This window comes from Rattus rattus, chromosome 15 (genome assembly GCF_011064425.1).
Source record: "Rattus rattus isolate New Zealand chromosome 15, Rrattus_CSIRO_v1, whole genome shotgun sequence".
NCBI lineage: Eukaryota > Metazoa > Chordata > Mammalia > Rodentia > Muridae > Rattus > Rattus rattus.
The window spans coordinates 63,397,898-63,414,629 of NC_046168.1; the positions used below are offsets into that span (position 1 = coordinate 63,397,898).

At 41.4% G+C, this 16,732-nt stretch overlaps 1 protein-coding gene across 1 annotated transcript in view; it reads right to left on the reverse strand.

The window, feature by feature from the left end:
- Cep192 (centrosomal protein 192) overlaps positions 1–16,732 on the reverse strand; it is an 82,744-nt gene that overhangs the window by 13,613 nt on the left and 52,399 nt on the right. The window contains exons 30-38 of the mRNA XM_032886256.1: positions 14,543–14,803; positions 14,046–14,161; positions 12,347–12,456; positions 10,537–10,681; positions 7,419–7,609; positions 6,836–6,959; positions 4,895–5,000; positions 3,831–4,038; positions 975–1,054 (exon numbers count right to left, since the gene is read on the reverse strand). Coding sequence (XP_032742147.1) covers positions 975–1,054; positions 3,831–4,038; positions 4,895–5,000; positions 6,836–6,959; positions 7,419–7,609; positions 10,537–10,681; positions 12,347–12,456; positions 14,046–14,161; positions 14,543–14,803 — 1,341 coding nt within the window. The remainder of the gene's footprint in view (positions 1–974; positions 1,055–3,830; positions 4,039–4,894; positions 5,001–6,835; positions 6,960–7,418; positions 7,610–10,536; positions 10,682–12,346; positions 12,457–14,045; positions 14,162–14,542; positions 14,804–16,732) is intronic.

A 16,732-nucleotide genomic window follows, 5' to 3' on the forward strand; every position in this document is an offset into this window, starting at 1 on the left:
TTAATTATTCAAATGGTAAAAATCATACCCAATTAACTAATCAAAGAGACCCCATCATTCTTAGTTATGGAGGGCAGGACAAACCTATCTCAAAATGGAGCTGGAGCACACACTCCTAAGAAAGAGCCTCCTGCGCAGACGAGCTCTGTGCATGCCATCACGTTGGCTGTCACCAGCACACAGAAGTTCAAATCTGTCCTCTGTGAGCTCGATGCTATTTATAATGCCAAATGACGGTCTGCCCCAAAGACCCCAGCGCCCTGCTGAACGTACACTGTAATACTGCTGCAAAACTAAATGAGTACTGCGATGTACGCAGTAACTATCCACCTCAACTGTGCCACAACCAGGCACAGGGCTGCAGTCCTCTGATCAGAGGCAGGAGGATCTCTATGAATTTGAGGCCAGTCTAGTCTACATAGTTCTAGGCCAGGCAAGATTACATAGAACTCTTATTGTACAAAAGAAAAACCACCCACAAACAGTATCACAAAATACTGAACCATACCAATGACAAGCTATTCTCTTTGGGAAGTAGCACTAAAGAGCTATACAGCAGGTGGCACGGTGACAATCACCAGCAGTGTTCCACCCCACCTGTAGCAGCTCCCATGGGCTGACACATGGCAGACGTAACAACATGTGTACACAGGGCACTGAGCACAGTGCACACAGAAGGAAACAGTGTGTGCACGCAGGCTCAATAACAAAACACTGAACATTTCTCAAATTAAATTATTTCAGATAACAATCAGACTAGGAAAATTAAATGGAGTAAGCACTTTTGTTTTGCACTTTTAAATGCATTTTCCAAGTTGACTCTTGGAATTATCTGCTATAAAAGACTGGATACACGCCACCCCGCCTACAGAGACACAAAGTGAGAGAACTGGCAGCACACAACAAGATGTCAACCTGTGCTTGTATTCAAGGTCTGACACAGCTCACAGAGTCTCAACAGTTAGATGACTGACCTTGACATAAGGGGGAGCAAAAGACGACAGGTGCCACTTTACATTTGTGGGCCCACAATTCTCCAGTTCCAGATAGTTCTCTGAAAAGAAAAAAGAATGCATCACTTGACTCTGAGAAGTCAGTGGCAAACAGTTCTGTGACAAACTTCATGACCTTACAGTCCAGTAGAAACTATGGAATTTTCTAGAGAATCAGATGTGTCAGATATCCTGTTTTTGTTTTTGTTTTCAAAAGCACAATGCATAGATATTGAAGGACCGAACCATGAAAGGAAGATTATAATGGACTAGGACAGGTGTCAATGCTCACATGGGCAGAGGAGAAGAGAGGAAGGTTCTGTCCTGGGTCCAACACCTCTACAAACTTTACATCACCCTAGCACACAGCAAGCACCAGCCACCGTTTACAGGCCAGTGCCCAGGGAAACCACAGAGAAGGGGGAAGGGCACAGGTGGTGGCAGGGTGCAGGGCATCAGTGGGCCCAGAGCTCCAGTGCACAGAACTCCAGAAGCTGGCTACAAGAGTAGCGCACTGTAGGCTTGCTCAAGGGGGCTCACAGGAGGAGAAACGGAAGACCAAGCAAAGGACAGGGCCAGGATTGAGACCTGAAAAAGCAGACTAGGCGGGCCTAGATCTAAGCGGAAGGTGTCCGTTATGACAGAAACAGAGACTTCATTCAGTCTAATAACTTCTCTATGTGTGAAGCAAAGTCAGGAGTTGAAGAAAGTGAGAGGACTTGGAGTAGCTGGGACACAGGCTGCTGGTGAGGACACGGTAAAGGAGCATTGGGGTCTAGGAGCCTGCTCACCCAGCAATGTCCTAATGCTGGAGTGGGCACACGAGTGGCCAGACAGCTGAGCAGCCATGCTTTAACAGGAAGGCAAGGAAAATCAAGGAAAAGGGGGAAGGCTGTGGCTATGGGAAAAGAGGGACCAGAGCTGAGTGATGGGGGCATGAAGGATGTGGGCCAAGGCTGGAAAGACTAAAATCCGTGGAAGAGAAGACAGGAAGGACTTGAGATAAGAGAGCAAGGTGAGCTACTGGGGTAAATGGTACAGTCTGGGAGAGGACTACAAAGACAACCAAGTCAATGGGAGGTACCATATGAAACAGGGACCCAAGTCCTTTCTAGAACACCTAAATAATATTGTTCATTTAGCAAAGGTCTGCAAGGAGAAGGAGAAAGAGACAAAGACAAAGAGATTACGTGAGGACTTTGGAGGATTATTTACTACGGAGTCTACTAGATGGGAAAGACAAGGTTCAATGCTTAAAATACATAACAGTGTACATGAATGAGTGAACTCACCCTCAGTGATGGTTACAACAGCCCCGTAACACACGGGGAAACTGAGTAATGTATGTAGCCTCTTGAGAACCTCAATGAAGGTCAGACCCACTGTGGCAATCTGAATGAAAATGGCCCCTATAGGCTCATAGAGAGTGGCACTTTTGGGAGGTGTGGCCTTGTTGGAGTAGACATGAACTTGTTTGAGTGGGTGTGGCCTTGTTGGAGGAGGTGTGTCACTGGGGGTGAGCTCTGGTGTTTCAGAAGCCCAAGCCAGGCCCAGAACGTAGCCCTCTCTCTTCATGCAGCCTGCTGATTGGGTGTAAGGCTCTCAGCTACCTCTCCAGCACTATGTCTGCCTGGGTACCATCAGGCTTTCTGCCATGACATTAAAGGACTAAACCTCTAAACTATAAGCCAACCCCAATTAAATGCTTTCCTGTGGGGTATGTAGGCTGTGCCACCAGAGAAACTGGCATGGAACTGGCGAGGTAGAGCATGTTCAAACCCAGACCTGACATCAGCAGGAGTGGAACTAACTCTCTCCATTTATGTGCCTGTCTCAGAGCACATAACCAACATCCCCAACAAGGTGTTCACAAGTGTCAGTCACATAGCCCAGCACCTGGAACTCTTCCCCCTGCTAACGGGGCCTCTCAGTAGCCTTAACCTTCAGACAGTGACCTGTGCCCATCCTGGAGAGTCTCACCATTTCCTCAAAACTATTTAACCCTTGGTTCACCCTGAATAAAGGGATGTGTATAAGGCCACCCTGAATAAAAGTATGTCTACAAGCTAAGATCATCTCAGAGCGCTGTTCGTTGAAGCTCACTGGGGAAGGTCTTTGCCTAAAAGAGCTGTAACACTAAGATCTCTCTCTCTCTCTCTCTCTCTCTCTCTCTCTCTCTCTCTCTCTCTCTCTCTCTCCCTCCCTCCCCCCCTCCCCTCCCTCCCAAGATATTGATCATCCTAGACTCTGATTCACCCCTCTCCTTCACCCCTCCAGGCTCTGGAGGGGAAAACGGACCTCAGACCCCACCCATTCTAGACTTGCCAAGTCCTCTCTAAGACGGTGTAACAGAGATGTCTGGACACCCTGAGAGGAGAGGCAGAACCCAGAACCACACTTTCTTTTGTAAGAGTTGCTGTGACTATGGTATCTCTTCACAGTAATAAAACCCTAACTAAGACAGCCACCTCATTTCTTCAACTACTAAGTCTCTACTATGAGATCTGGTTGGAACAGGATAGTAATGACCATCTGATGAAACCTAAATACACTTACTAGAGCCTGAGCTTCAGACCTTAAGAGCATGTTTCAAATCCATCCAATTACTGAAATGACTGCCAGAGCTCCATGATGCTCTCCTTAAGTAGGAGTAAATGTTGTACTTATTAACTCAGGGCCAAGAGTAAAGCTCAGCAGGAAAGCATGATGCCCTGGCTTTGATCCCTAGCTACAAAAACAACTGAATACTAAAAACAAAAGAAGAAAAAAACAACTAAAAACAAAGCACCAGAGCGCACAGTGACTGCATCACGCCCACCTGACTTTGTAACACCGTACCTGAGGTTTTACCAGGTTCTGTTGGAGGAAAAACCACTGTCTTGCTTCTAATTTCAACTTTGGTGGAAGGCGGTTTTGTTAGTGGTTTTGTCAAATGACTAATGGAAGGTTCCGGTGCTGGGACAAGAACCCCAAATGTGCCGGAGGAGAGCGAATGAGGTGAGGGTTCTTGAGTCAGATCTTCTCGAATTTGAACTTTTATAATTTTCTGAAACAAGCCAAACGAGTAAGACACGGAAGCAGCTAGCAGTTTAAACGACACATGGTTTTAAATTATGGTAAAAGAAATTCCAAAGAGGGGTTGGGATTTAGCTCAGTGGTAGAGCGCTTGCCTAGCAAGCACAAGGCCCTAGGTTCAGTCCCCAGCTCAAAAAAAGAAAAAAAAAAAAAAAAAAAAGAAATTCCAAACAAATAAAACATCGAGGAATTTAGAAATTATAGTCTATTCTACACCTCAAAGTAACTCTTGGTTCTATTTCTTCTCTCAGCAGTAGCCTCCCCCCCACCCCTTCTTTCTACTATCCCTGCATGCATGTGCTATGTACACATGTGTGCCTCAGCACTCATGTAAAGTCATAAGATAACCTTGGGTCCATCCTCTACCTTGTTTGAGTAAGGCCTCTGGTTTGTTCTATCTACAGTGGCTAAGATGCAACTGAGCCTCCTGGGACTCCCCTGCCTCCTGGGACTCCCCTGCCTCCTAGTACTCCCCTGCCTCCTGTAGGCTCATGGGGATAAGCAGATGCCTACTCCTGTCTGGCTCTTCCTAGGTTCTCAGGCTCTGAACTCAGGTCTGACACTTAGAAGGCAAGTGCTTTACCCACGGAGCCATCTCCTCTGCCTTCCTTTTTGATTTTAAAGCAAATAGTTACCAGGCCCTTACTTCTATTACTAGTCTCCCAAGAAAACTGTTCAGATCACAAAGGGCAAAATTCTGTACTAAGTGCTCTGAGTAAGAATACCTTCTTGGGTTTCATTTGACCTCTGATATGTAAAAGTTAATAAGGATTGTGAAATTGAAACTAAAAATAAAAGGAATGCTGCTCAGAAAAACAGAGACATACCTTCTGTCCGTTATCACAGTGTATGTAGATCAAGCCAGTCCATGGGAGCCCTGACTCTTTTGTGGACACGGAAAGATTAGGACTCACAAGAATTTGTATCTTACTCCTTTAAAAAAGATTAATAATGAACACTGAGAATATTCTTTACTTTTATATTAGTAATGACAAATGTTAGAAATACTGTTCTGCCAATAACCAATCACCTCCCATGGCTAGAGAAAAAACAACAACAGAGAATGTGGTTTTCTCTCTCCTTAATTCTCTGACAGCTTTCCTGGCCTCAATACCAACAGTGACAAACAGAGAGCATGCTGATACATGTCCTCAGCCTGAGGGAGGACTCACTGGGGTACAAACCACGGGACAGAAACACTGCTTCAGAATCAACTCCAGACAAAGACATACTGCACAAATCCTAAGCCAACTTTTCAGTAAACTGACAGAAAATGTAGAAAGGTGCGTGTGTGTGTGTGTGTGTGTGTGCGCACACACACGTGTTAATAATCCAGTTAACAATCTCTGTTCTCAATTTCTCTTCCAGGACCATGTATGCTAAGGGTAAGTTTAAATGAACAGATCAGACTTCTATCTATGAAAATCCACACATGTCAAATCTTTTTCCATTGCTAATAGCCAACACTTGGGGCCCCAGGGCCATCTGTAAACAACTGTTTTACCATGCCCTTTCTTTTTACTCATCAGCTGGCAAAGACCTGCTCTGTGTGATAAGCACTCAGTGCAAGATGAGTTGACTGCTTTACTCCATGGACACTCTGGGTACCCTGTCTTTACATTAGTTCAGGGCATTAGCCCTGTAAACTCTACAAATATGCACAGCCATAATTTTGCAAACATAAATGAGCTGTGTTATTCTTCGGCAATGCTGCTACTGACAAATACTGACACCTTAGATGGGAGAGCTCTGTGTTAAGCAGATAAAATCCTCGGGAAGCTGCAGAGCCGTGCTTTTCATCTTGGCCAGAATCAGGCTGCACAGAGAGCACCCGAGGAGGAATAGCTGCTCTTAGAAAACTCCATCTTAGAACATTTTGTGTAGAAAATTATAAGCTAGGTTATAACTTAGACATGTTACAAATCAGAAAGTCCTGGCTGAGAAATGTCTCCAGAAAAACAAGAAACCAAACAAACAAACAAACAAAATGGAATGCACATGTCAAACCAGGGAGACAGAAGGCAAAACAGCTAGGTTTTATACGAGACTGCCAACCCTATCACACGCCCGGCTTTATCCCTACATGGTGAATTTGTTAGCAGAACAGTGTGTCAGAAACTCTCTGATGTCTTCTGTTCCAGGGCTCTGTTCCTCATCAATCCTGTCTCTGCCATGATAGGGCACCCTACCTAGCTATGCGTATGATCTCTACTCCACTAAGAGGAGCGATTCTTAACTGTGTGTTACAAAAATCACATGTGTACTTTGTTGGCTCAAAGCAAACTTCTACTGAATAGCTTTATTTGTGCATGCTGGGAACAGAACCAGTCCTTTGCGTGCTAGGCAGGAGCTCAATGACAGAGCTCTGCATTACCCAGAGCAAGGCTATATGAGGTGAGTTGGTCCTTCAGTTGGGATGAGGAAAGGAATCAGTGGGAGTAGGAACAGAAGGGAAATATGATCAAAATACATGTATGTTAAAATACATATAAGATGTTTATACTCATTATATGTAACTAACACATTATTTTAAAAGGTCTCCAAAACTCTGGACATGGTAGTACACCCCTTTATTCCAAGCACTCTGAGGCAGAGGCAGGGAGATCTCTGAGTTCAAGGCCAGCCTCATCTACAGAGCAAATGCCATGACAGCTAGGCCTAGACTGACAAACCTTGTCCCCCAAGAAACAAAAATAAAATAAAATAAAATAAAAACCCTCCATGACGGCATTTGAATAAAATACAGAAGAAAAAAAAAGCATACTTACTCTGGCATAATATATCCATGCTGTGGCGTGACTGTTAGGCAATGTGCTGGCCAGTACAGCTCAAATTTCAGTAAGGTAACAGAACTGTTTATAATCTGGAAACATCCAGTTTTTGCCAAATCACCTATTGTATCAGATAAATGATGTTAATTGCACTTAGTCATAATAAAAAAGATACATGTTAGTAATAGTGAATCCTGAGTAAATGCACTTATATAGTTTATTTTATTTTTCTCGACAGTTCAATTGTAGGAATTTCGAGTCTGTGTTAAAGTAGGTCTTTTTGATAACTCCTAGAAACTAGAAAGACACTGGCTACACTAAACCAGGTTAGAAAGACTATAAACTTGAAAATGCTGTCACCTGATTTCACTGTGGGAAACACACATGTACCGTTTTTTACTACTCTGAACCCATAGTATCAATGTTAAGTCAATAAGCAGCAGCAAATAGAGATCCTTAGGTGGACTAATAACCACTTGTTAGGTCTCAGAGGTGGGAGCCAATCTAAGGTGATCCACAGATATGGATGCAGACCTCATTCCTAAGTGCACTTCTGAGAAGTTCTTACCAAAATACTCACAAGAAGAAGGAGCTACCAGAATCAAATGTTCCGGATGGACAGTCCATCTTTCTTCAGGGGTGGGTGTGCCCTGAGCTGGGTGGGCAGTTTGTGAGAGAAAAGGAGCACCTTGAGGACCTTTAACTGGTAAAACATCCAAAAGGACACTGACACCTTGTTTTCCAGAAGTTCCAGTTTCACTGGATAAATTGCTTAAAAACAGAAAAGAAAGATATATTAAAATATTAACAAATCTAATTGTTTCATACTTTATATCAATGTTTCATAAAATAAAATATTATGACAGGAGTAAAAGGGTATGATATACCATATATATTTCAGTAAATACAAGTCTCCATTTTTTCTATATACTTAAAAGTAGCTTATAGGGCTTAGGATGTAGCTCTGAGAGAGGGTGGTCACCAAGCATGACAATGCCCTGGAATTTGACCCTAACATTACAGGAGAAAAGACAGAAAATTAAAAACAAAAACAAACCAAACAAAAAACAGTGTAAGCCACAGAGTATATGTGTAACTTTAATCGAACTATTTGGTAATTTCCACCTTTTTTTCTGCCTGATTTCTAAACCTTAAATCTCTTAAAAGTTTTACTGGAAAATGGCACTATAGAAAGAAAAACCAAATTCACTAAGCACGGTCGTACATGCCTTTAATCCCAACACTTTGGGGCAGAGACAGGTAGCTCTCAGTGAAGGAGGTCCACATAGGCATACTGGGCCAGCAAGAACTACACAGTCAGAACTTGTTGAAGAAAGATATAAAAAAGAAGAAAGAGAGGGAAGGAGGGAAAGAGAGAGGAAAAAAAAAAGAAAAACTAAAATTTTTAAACATATCTATAGCTGCACAATGATAACTGGTTTCACACAGTGACACCAAAATCCATGAAAACAGCCAAGTCTTCTGGAAAAGCACTAAGACAGCCTTGGAAGCTCTTACTGCTCTCTCCTAGTCTTGTAATCACAGAGGTACAGATCGTAACTGAAGTTCTATTGCTCAGTGTCGAAATTCTTCCTGACATAGAACCCAGCTCTGTTTCCAATCAACACCAAACAGAAAGTCAGAGGGAACCCCCTGCCTCCTCTTATCATTTGGAGATTGGGAGATTGAGTGAAACCTTAAGGCAAAAGAAGATAATGGGGTTAATAAAGGAACATATGTAATTACAGGAAGGATATACTATAGTGTTAGATAGGAACTCATGTTTGCTTTGTCTGACATATAAAACATGGATTTATGCATGAACCCATGCATTTCTTAGCTCTTCTACTACAACAGCATGGACACATGTAGTGCCATTCCCGGATTTACAATGTCATTATCTAAAAGAAGGGACTTCTAAGAGAAATGAGCACTGTAAACCTGGGAAAGGAGATATCAGAAAAACTTTGAATATCTTGCTGTGCTAATGAGTTAAGAAAATACTGGAGGACTAATGGAAGATCCATCCAAAGAAATAATGAGCCAGAATGAGATGGGAGGAAAAGGTCACACTGACTCTGGAAGCCGCCCTACTACTAGTAAGTACATAGCAGTCTCCTCTTTACAGCTGACAGTCAACAAATAGAAACGTAAAAAGAAGACAAAAAGAAATATCTGTGGCTACCTGATAGGAATAGCATGAATCAGGCAATAATTACCAACAGATGTAAAAAATATAACATAATAATTTACCATATCTGAATATTTATTTAAAGATACTGATTTTGTTCTGGAAACACTATTTTAACCAAGTGATAAAAACATTGCTACTGCTGACACGGTGGCACAGGCTTCCAATCCCAGCACTCAGGAGGCGGAGGCAGGTGAGTTTCTGGGAGTTTTGAGGCCAACTACTTAATACATGGGAAAACAAAAGCCCCCAGGCCAGGTCTCTGTCATATGCCACCTGTGAAGATGCTCAGAAATAAAATTAAACTGGGTCACTTCTTTGAATTTGCAAACTAAAAAGCCATTCCTCGGGAAATGGCCAGCAGAGGGCTGTAAACTATTTCTCTATTTTACTAGGAATATTCAGGGGGAAAAAAGATGACTTGGGCAGATCTGGTAATCTCACAGTCATACATTAATGCCTTTGTCTATGGCATGCTTCGTGGCGTGTTAGTAGTACCAACTGCATACAACTGTCTGTGGTGAAGAAACCTGGAATTCATGAGCCTGTGAGATACCCCTTTAAAAATTATCGTATAAATTATATAAAAACCAAACTATAAAACAGAACTTTCATGCCTGAAATAGCTCCCTTCTGCCATAACTGCTGGACACAGAGAACCTGTGTAAACTGGATTAGTGTCAACATAATAAGTATCTAGGGGTGCTGGAGAGATGGCTCAGCTGGAGAGGTTCTGAGTTCAATTCCCAGCAACCACATGGTGGCTCACAACCATCTGTAATGGGATCCGATACCCTCTTCTGGTGTGTCTGAAGACAGCAATAGTGTACTCACATACATAACATAAATAAGTCTTTCAAAAAAAAAAAAGAAGTATCTAGGAAGCACCACAGACAATCTCAAACTTGATCTCAAATTACCAGCAAAAGGTGAGTATAGTATTCTTTTGCCTGAGGTTCCGATCTGATAATCCATTCACATATGGGTCATCTCTTAATGGTAAAGAAGGACAGAGACTGTTCACTACTGAAAAGAGGTCATCAAAATACAACATAATCTTGGATCCTAGACAAGAGACAAAGAGGATCTTCTTCCACAGCCTAACTATAGGAGAGTTTATAGCAACACTTAAAAGATGCATAAACAGAGTCCAAGTACCATGGATATCTGTCTGGCTGTTACACGTTCTAACCCTGATAGGTTAATTATGGGAGTAATTTTAGCAACTTAGGGTTCCTCATTCCTGCAACTCACTGTATGTAACTAAGACAGAATCTCTATGATAAGAGATGACAGCAAAGTGTGGTACACTGATAACAATTAGGATATCTGAGTACTGGGGTTTTCAAAAGTAAACTACACTATTTCCAAATGTTCTTAGGAGTTTTAAATTAAGCTAAAAAGGTGAAAACCTGAGAGAAAATAACACAGTCTAGAAGGGAGAAGATGAACTGCAGGACAAGTCAGTCATGGATCTGGGAAAAGATTCTGTCTGTGTTTGTTTTACCTTTTAGATTCAGCGCTGGAGGAAGGTGGAAGAAATGTTCTGCTACAAATGGAATCTCTGAATTCTCCAATCACTGAAAGGGTAATTTTACGCATGCTTCCATAAAAGAGCTGAATGTCATGAAGCCGCTGAGGAAGATCACATGCTGCAAAAAAGTACACTTTGAACCACATAAATCTTCACACAGGCACAGCATTTACATATAGCCAAACTATTTCCTTAGGCTGGGATAGGAAGTATCTCAATTATTAATACCACTGACTGGTACAGATGCAAACTCTCATCCTTTCCACCCTGTGACTTAATGAGCTTCTCTGAGTTAGTCTTCCTCAGCCGTCTGGAATGGTAGTAATAATCTATCTCAGGGGCACTCTCAACATTTTTCAAGTATATGCTGAGCAAGGCACCATTCCAGTTTTTCAGGTTAGCTAAATTTCCACAGTGACACTTCGAGGTAGGTATTATGAGGTACATATTTAAAAGGAAGACTCTGAAGCACAAAAAGGTTAAGCAAATCTAGGAACAAGTCACTAAGTATTTCTAGATTAATAAAAGTGTGTACATCATGAACATCTTTAGATTAGGCTTCCTAAATGTGTGTGGGTGTGTATGTGTGTGTATACACACACACACACACACACACACACACACACATACATACATATATACATATACACACATATACACATGTGAAACTTAAAGAAATTTTAGAGTGTATTTCATTCAACCTTCTTTAAAAGGTATACATTTTAAGTGAAAATCATAAAATAACACGGTAAATTTGTTTTTCTAGGGTCAGGGTCTCATGAAGCCAAGGCTGCTCTTGTACTTCTGCCCCTGCTGACTCCACTCCGAAATGCTTGCAATACACTCATTTATCACAATACCAAGCAGTGAACTTAAATTATAATAACCATGCTATGACTATAAATTATGAGAATAGGTTATTATTACCCACTTTGTGAGAGACCAAGACAAATATCTGTAGTAGTGATATGTTCAAACAGACGTCACTGACATAATCACAGAGCCCTGCAGCCTCTCACAGGCAATGGAAGGCACCATCAACACACCCATGTGGGGCTGTGTCTCTTCATTCGCACACAGAACACTCAATGTACCCTGTATTCTGGTATCCAGAAAGCTGGTCAAAGTCCCTACTCACACCACCCCAGATGACACCTCTTCTCATGACACAGTTTTTGAATTTCTGGACAAGGAGCTACCCTGAAGCATCGCTCCTCATCCTAGCCCATCTTCTCCATTTTGTCTACATTTCTTGTTCTTCAATTATGAGTCAACAGTCAACCCATTCTCAGTGGCTGACCCTTTCTCTATGCCGCCCCATTTTATGGAATAAAAATTATGTATGTGTGTTTACATAGTTTACATGTCTTAGTACACTTACTTCATGTGGATAAACAAACACAAACACCTGAACGTTTCTCTCACGTGAGGCGAAGAGTCCAGGCTAGCACCCACATGGCTATTTGGGATTGGACACCACTGCATCTCCAACGCGATCATGAGACCTAAAACTGCCTGAACCTGAGTGTAATGCCGGCCCCCGTCCCTCTTCCACTTATGAACCTGAAATCGAGACTTTGCCGAGATATAAAATGTCTACAAAGCAAACTCTTTCATGTGATTCTCAAAATATCTCTTACAGTTGAGAAACGAGAACTCTGGAGACGGATGTGGCTTGTCCAAAGTCAGACAGCTCAGACTCAGACAACTCCTTCCTGGTCTCACCCCATGCCTAGATAATGACACAAGTGACCCCAAACATCAAGGCTCTTACAATTCTCACCTTCGTCTGTGAGTAGCTCGTCCTGAAAGGCTTCAGCAAAGTCGATGCTTTGTAGCACGCTCTGTTTGGGAAGGATCTGCTTTATGATTCCTGGTTTATGCAGCAGAGCTCTGCCAGAAAAGATTTTTATTCACTTTATATATAAAGTGACCTAAACCAGATTTTAATTAAATTATCTGGCAAACCCCACTAGCAGCAGGATACATTCATACATAGATCACAGATCTTAAATCATAAAATAAGTACTTTTTAGAGCCAAACCTGCTTTGGAAGTTCAGCTTAAATGGTAGTGGAATCACTAATTTTAGTTCAATGGTAGTATCAAAGTAGGGGCTCTTTAATATAAGAGGAGAAAGAGAATTAGATTATCCATCTATCTATTTATTATTTATTATGTATACATCATACAGCTTTCTGCCTGCATGTAAGCCTGCAGGCCAGAAGAGGGCACCAGATCTCATTACAGATGGTTGTGAGCCACCATGTGGTTGCTGGGAATTGAACTCAGGACCTCTGGAAGAGCAGTCAGTGCTCTTAACCCCTGAGCCATCTTTCTAGCTGAGAACTGGATTCTTTCCAGGGCTTATCTTGTCATTATTGACAATTTGGTCAAAGAACTTGCCTCAGTAGGGAGAGAAGAACAATAACTAATAAGCGTTCATGAGAATATTTAAGTAGCCACTTAACTATTGTAAAACAGGTATCGTCCAAAGGACCTTTACAGTGAGAAACAAACTATGTCTCTGTAGTTCTCAGATGTTCACAACCAAAGACAATAGAACTTATGAAACAATACATAGGGATTTTTGTTTGGTTTTTCTTTTTATGTTTCAGTATAGAGAAAGAGAAACAGGAAATGTGACTAAGTCCTTTCTCCAAATTATCCTAAAATAGTTAAGAAGCCAGGTTTAACAGTGCTTGCTGGTAGGATGCACCTTAGCCCCAGCACTCAAGGAGGCAGAGGCAGGCAAATCTCTGTGAAGTCAAAGCCAGCCTGGTCTACACAGGACAGACAGGGCTATGTAGAGAGACCCTGTCTCAAAAAAGAAAAAAGAAAAGAAAAAAGAAGTCAGCCTCAGAGTAGCCATCGCTCTCAACGTGAGTCTCATCTATGTTGTGCTTAAGTTCTCTAGCCCAAAAACCTCTATTGTGCAACAAGAAGCACCCAGAACTTAGCACATAATAATGTACCAATATTTTAACCACACTTGACCTAGGACAATATTCCAAACTTTCCAACTCAGTATATTAAATCATATGAATATTAGATGTATCAAATTTTATAAAGTATAAGGTAAACCATCTACACATTTCTAAGATATAATGATCCTTTCTAGTAATTTATAGCCTTCCTAGAAATATTCTAAATTAATCAATGTAGGTTTATATAATAAAATCGGGCGTAGGAAAAGCATGATACAGTAGGAGCAGTGTAAAGCATGATGGTCCTACTGGATAAGGGGGAAAAAAGCACCCATACGCCATAAAAGGAGGCAGAACGTAGGAAAACTTACTTATGTTTCCTCCAAGTATCTCTAACACACATTATGCCAAATTATGAGCCACACAATTCACCAATGTTTTTCTCCATCTACCATAAATAGTACTAATGAACAGTGAGGTGTGTTCTAAATGGTTCCCAGCCATCAACCGTGCAGACCGCACTGGTCGGCTCCCGCGCTGTTTAAGTAGGTTATACCTTCGATACTGCTGTCTGGAGATTTCGTCACCACCAAACATGTAGACAGTTATCAGCTCTGTCTCAGGTTTACTGCCGATCTTCCTGCTTGACGGATTGTATACTAAAGTAATATCCTGATACAACAAAAGGACAGCAGGAGCATGAGTACTCAATACTTCTCCTCAGTAAGTTATCTCACTCTGAATAAACAGTCCTACAATACTAAGGAGACCACAGACAGAACCCATGGATACTCAGATGGCAGAAACAGGCTAGTCTCTGAGGACAAGGCCAGCCTGGTCAACAGTTACAGGACAGCCAGGGCTACAAAGAGAAACTCCATCTTGAGAGAAAAAGGAAGAAAGGAAATATGTATAGCAGCTCTCCAAGAAAGACCAGGAAAGTCTTCTAACCTACACTCCCTCCCAGCATGATGCTAACATTTGGCCATAAAATACTAACTAATATTACTCAAAATATAACCTTATCTTTTGGGGCAGAGATTGTATACTTACTTTCTGGGTTCTTTCCTTAAGTACAAATTTATCTGGAAAAATTCTCAATACTTTAGGATCCAGCAAAACTTTTCTTTGAGAACCTTTAAAGCCCACTGCTCTAATGAAGGCAGCTCTGGAGCCAGTGTTGCGAACGGAAAAAGTAACTTTGCTCTCTTTGCCAGGAATCAAGTCATTCACCGTTACCAGGTAACTGTCAGATAATTTCTTAACATCTTCTAGAATAAGATTACTTGTTCCTCCATATCCAGACAAAGGTATCTAAAAAACAAAAAATACACACATCCAATTTAATACAATTAAAGTTTTTAGTGTTTGTATCCTTGAGCTAGGAATTACCCAACTTCTCGTTCACCACTGTGTATGTACAGTTATGTACATTTGAAAAGGAAATACAAACAGCGCTTCCAAACTCCATTAACCTTCTGACTACAGAAAGAACATCATTTCCCGTTGCATAACTCAAGCTTAACCAAAGAATAATACGCTTCACCTAGCAAATGAATGCGAGCCTAGCTATACTAGTAATACTAGAGTTTATCTTGAAATGCCTAAAAATATAGAAGTGTACTGGTCAATGGTCAGCTGGGTGTAAATTGTAGAAGTGGTGCTTCTGCGACTTCTCTATAATCAGAAACTTCTCATAACAGAGACTTTAGGGGATATGTGAGCATCTCCCTTCTCAAATTACTCTATAAGAATTAAGAAGCCAGGTTTAACAGTGCTTGGTGGCACACGCCTGCAATCGCAGCACTCAGGGAGGCAGAGGCAGGCGAATCTATGAGTTCAAAGCCAGCTTGGTCCACACAGGCAGCCAGGGCTATGCTGTTATCTCAGTGTCTTGGCAGAGGTGCTGTCAGAAGAAGCCCACAGACAGGCCTAGTACTCCAAACTCCAGGCCAGCCAGGGACCTGGAAACCTGGAACTGAAGCCAGGTCTGAGAGATACCTGCTGCAGTTTGGACAGGAGCTGAGCCTTCTAGACAAGGAGGGCTTACGGAGACCTTCGTTTATAACAGAAGTAACAAAAGCATTTACCTTATTAGAAAGTAACCTTCTATGCTGGTCAACAGGCATCTCTAAAACTTACTTTTCACAGGTTCCAAATAGTCCATAGAGAATATGGAAAAATCAACAATTGCTTTTGATTTGCCTTATGTATCTAATCAAAACAACACTGGACACTAAACTGAGGATCCTCATAAATTTGCTTGATTTATTATAAAGTAATAACATTTCCAAGACCTTCAGAACAGAAACCTACAAACCTTATCATTTAAAATGATTTGCTACAGCTGAAAGAACCAAAAATATTTCAATTTCTTCATTTTCTATACTTTTATGCATAAATTATCTGCATAAAATTAAACAGGAAATGATAAAGAGAAAAGGCATCTTTGAAAACATTCAATATATGTATTCTTTCTCTACATTTGTCCCTCAATATCCTCAGGGCATCCGTTCCAGGCTAGCCCCTCATACCCATGAGTACCAAATTCTGTGATGCTCAAGTCCTTTATATAAAATGAAATTGTTGTTACACATGACCTATGCATATTCCAACATACCCTTTAAATCATCTCTACAAGATATATTATGCAATCAATATAAATGCTATTAAAATATAAATTAATTGTGGCATTTAGAAAATAATATCAAGAGAAACAGTATAAATGTTGGGTAGAGATAAAGGTCATGAGATTTTTTTGGCTCAACAGATAAAGTTCTTTCCATGCAAGCATGAAGTAGGAGTTCAGATCACCCATAACCCAGTACTTAGCAAATAAACCAAAAAAAGCTCTAAGGCAAGCTTTGCCAAAATAGCAATGAGAAGTTCAGAGAGTCTGATTCAGTAAATAAAGCAAAGTGACAAAGGAAGATCCAAAGCCGACCTCTGGCACATCACACACACACGCTAACACATCACACACACACACACGCTAACACGTCACACACACACATGCTAACACATCACACATACACGCTAACACATCACACATACATGCTAACACACAAAAGCTGAAACCAACTTGTCGCCAACAGATCCAGAGATTAATCATTGTTGTAAAGGAGGGTTTCTTAAGCTCAGTGCCATTGGCATTTGGGCTGGATTTTTGGTGTGGTGTGGTGTGGTGTGGTGTGGTGTGGTGTGGTGTGGTGTGGTGTGCGGGGAGGGGGAACAATACTCTTG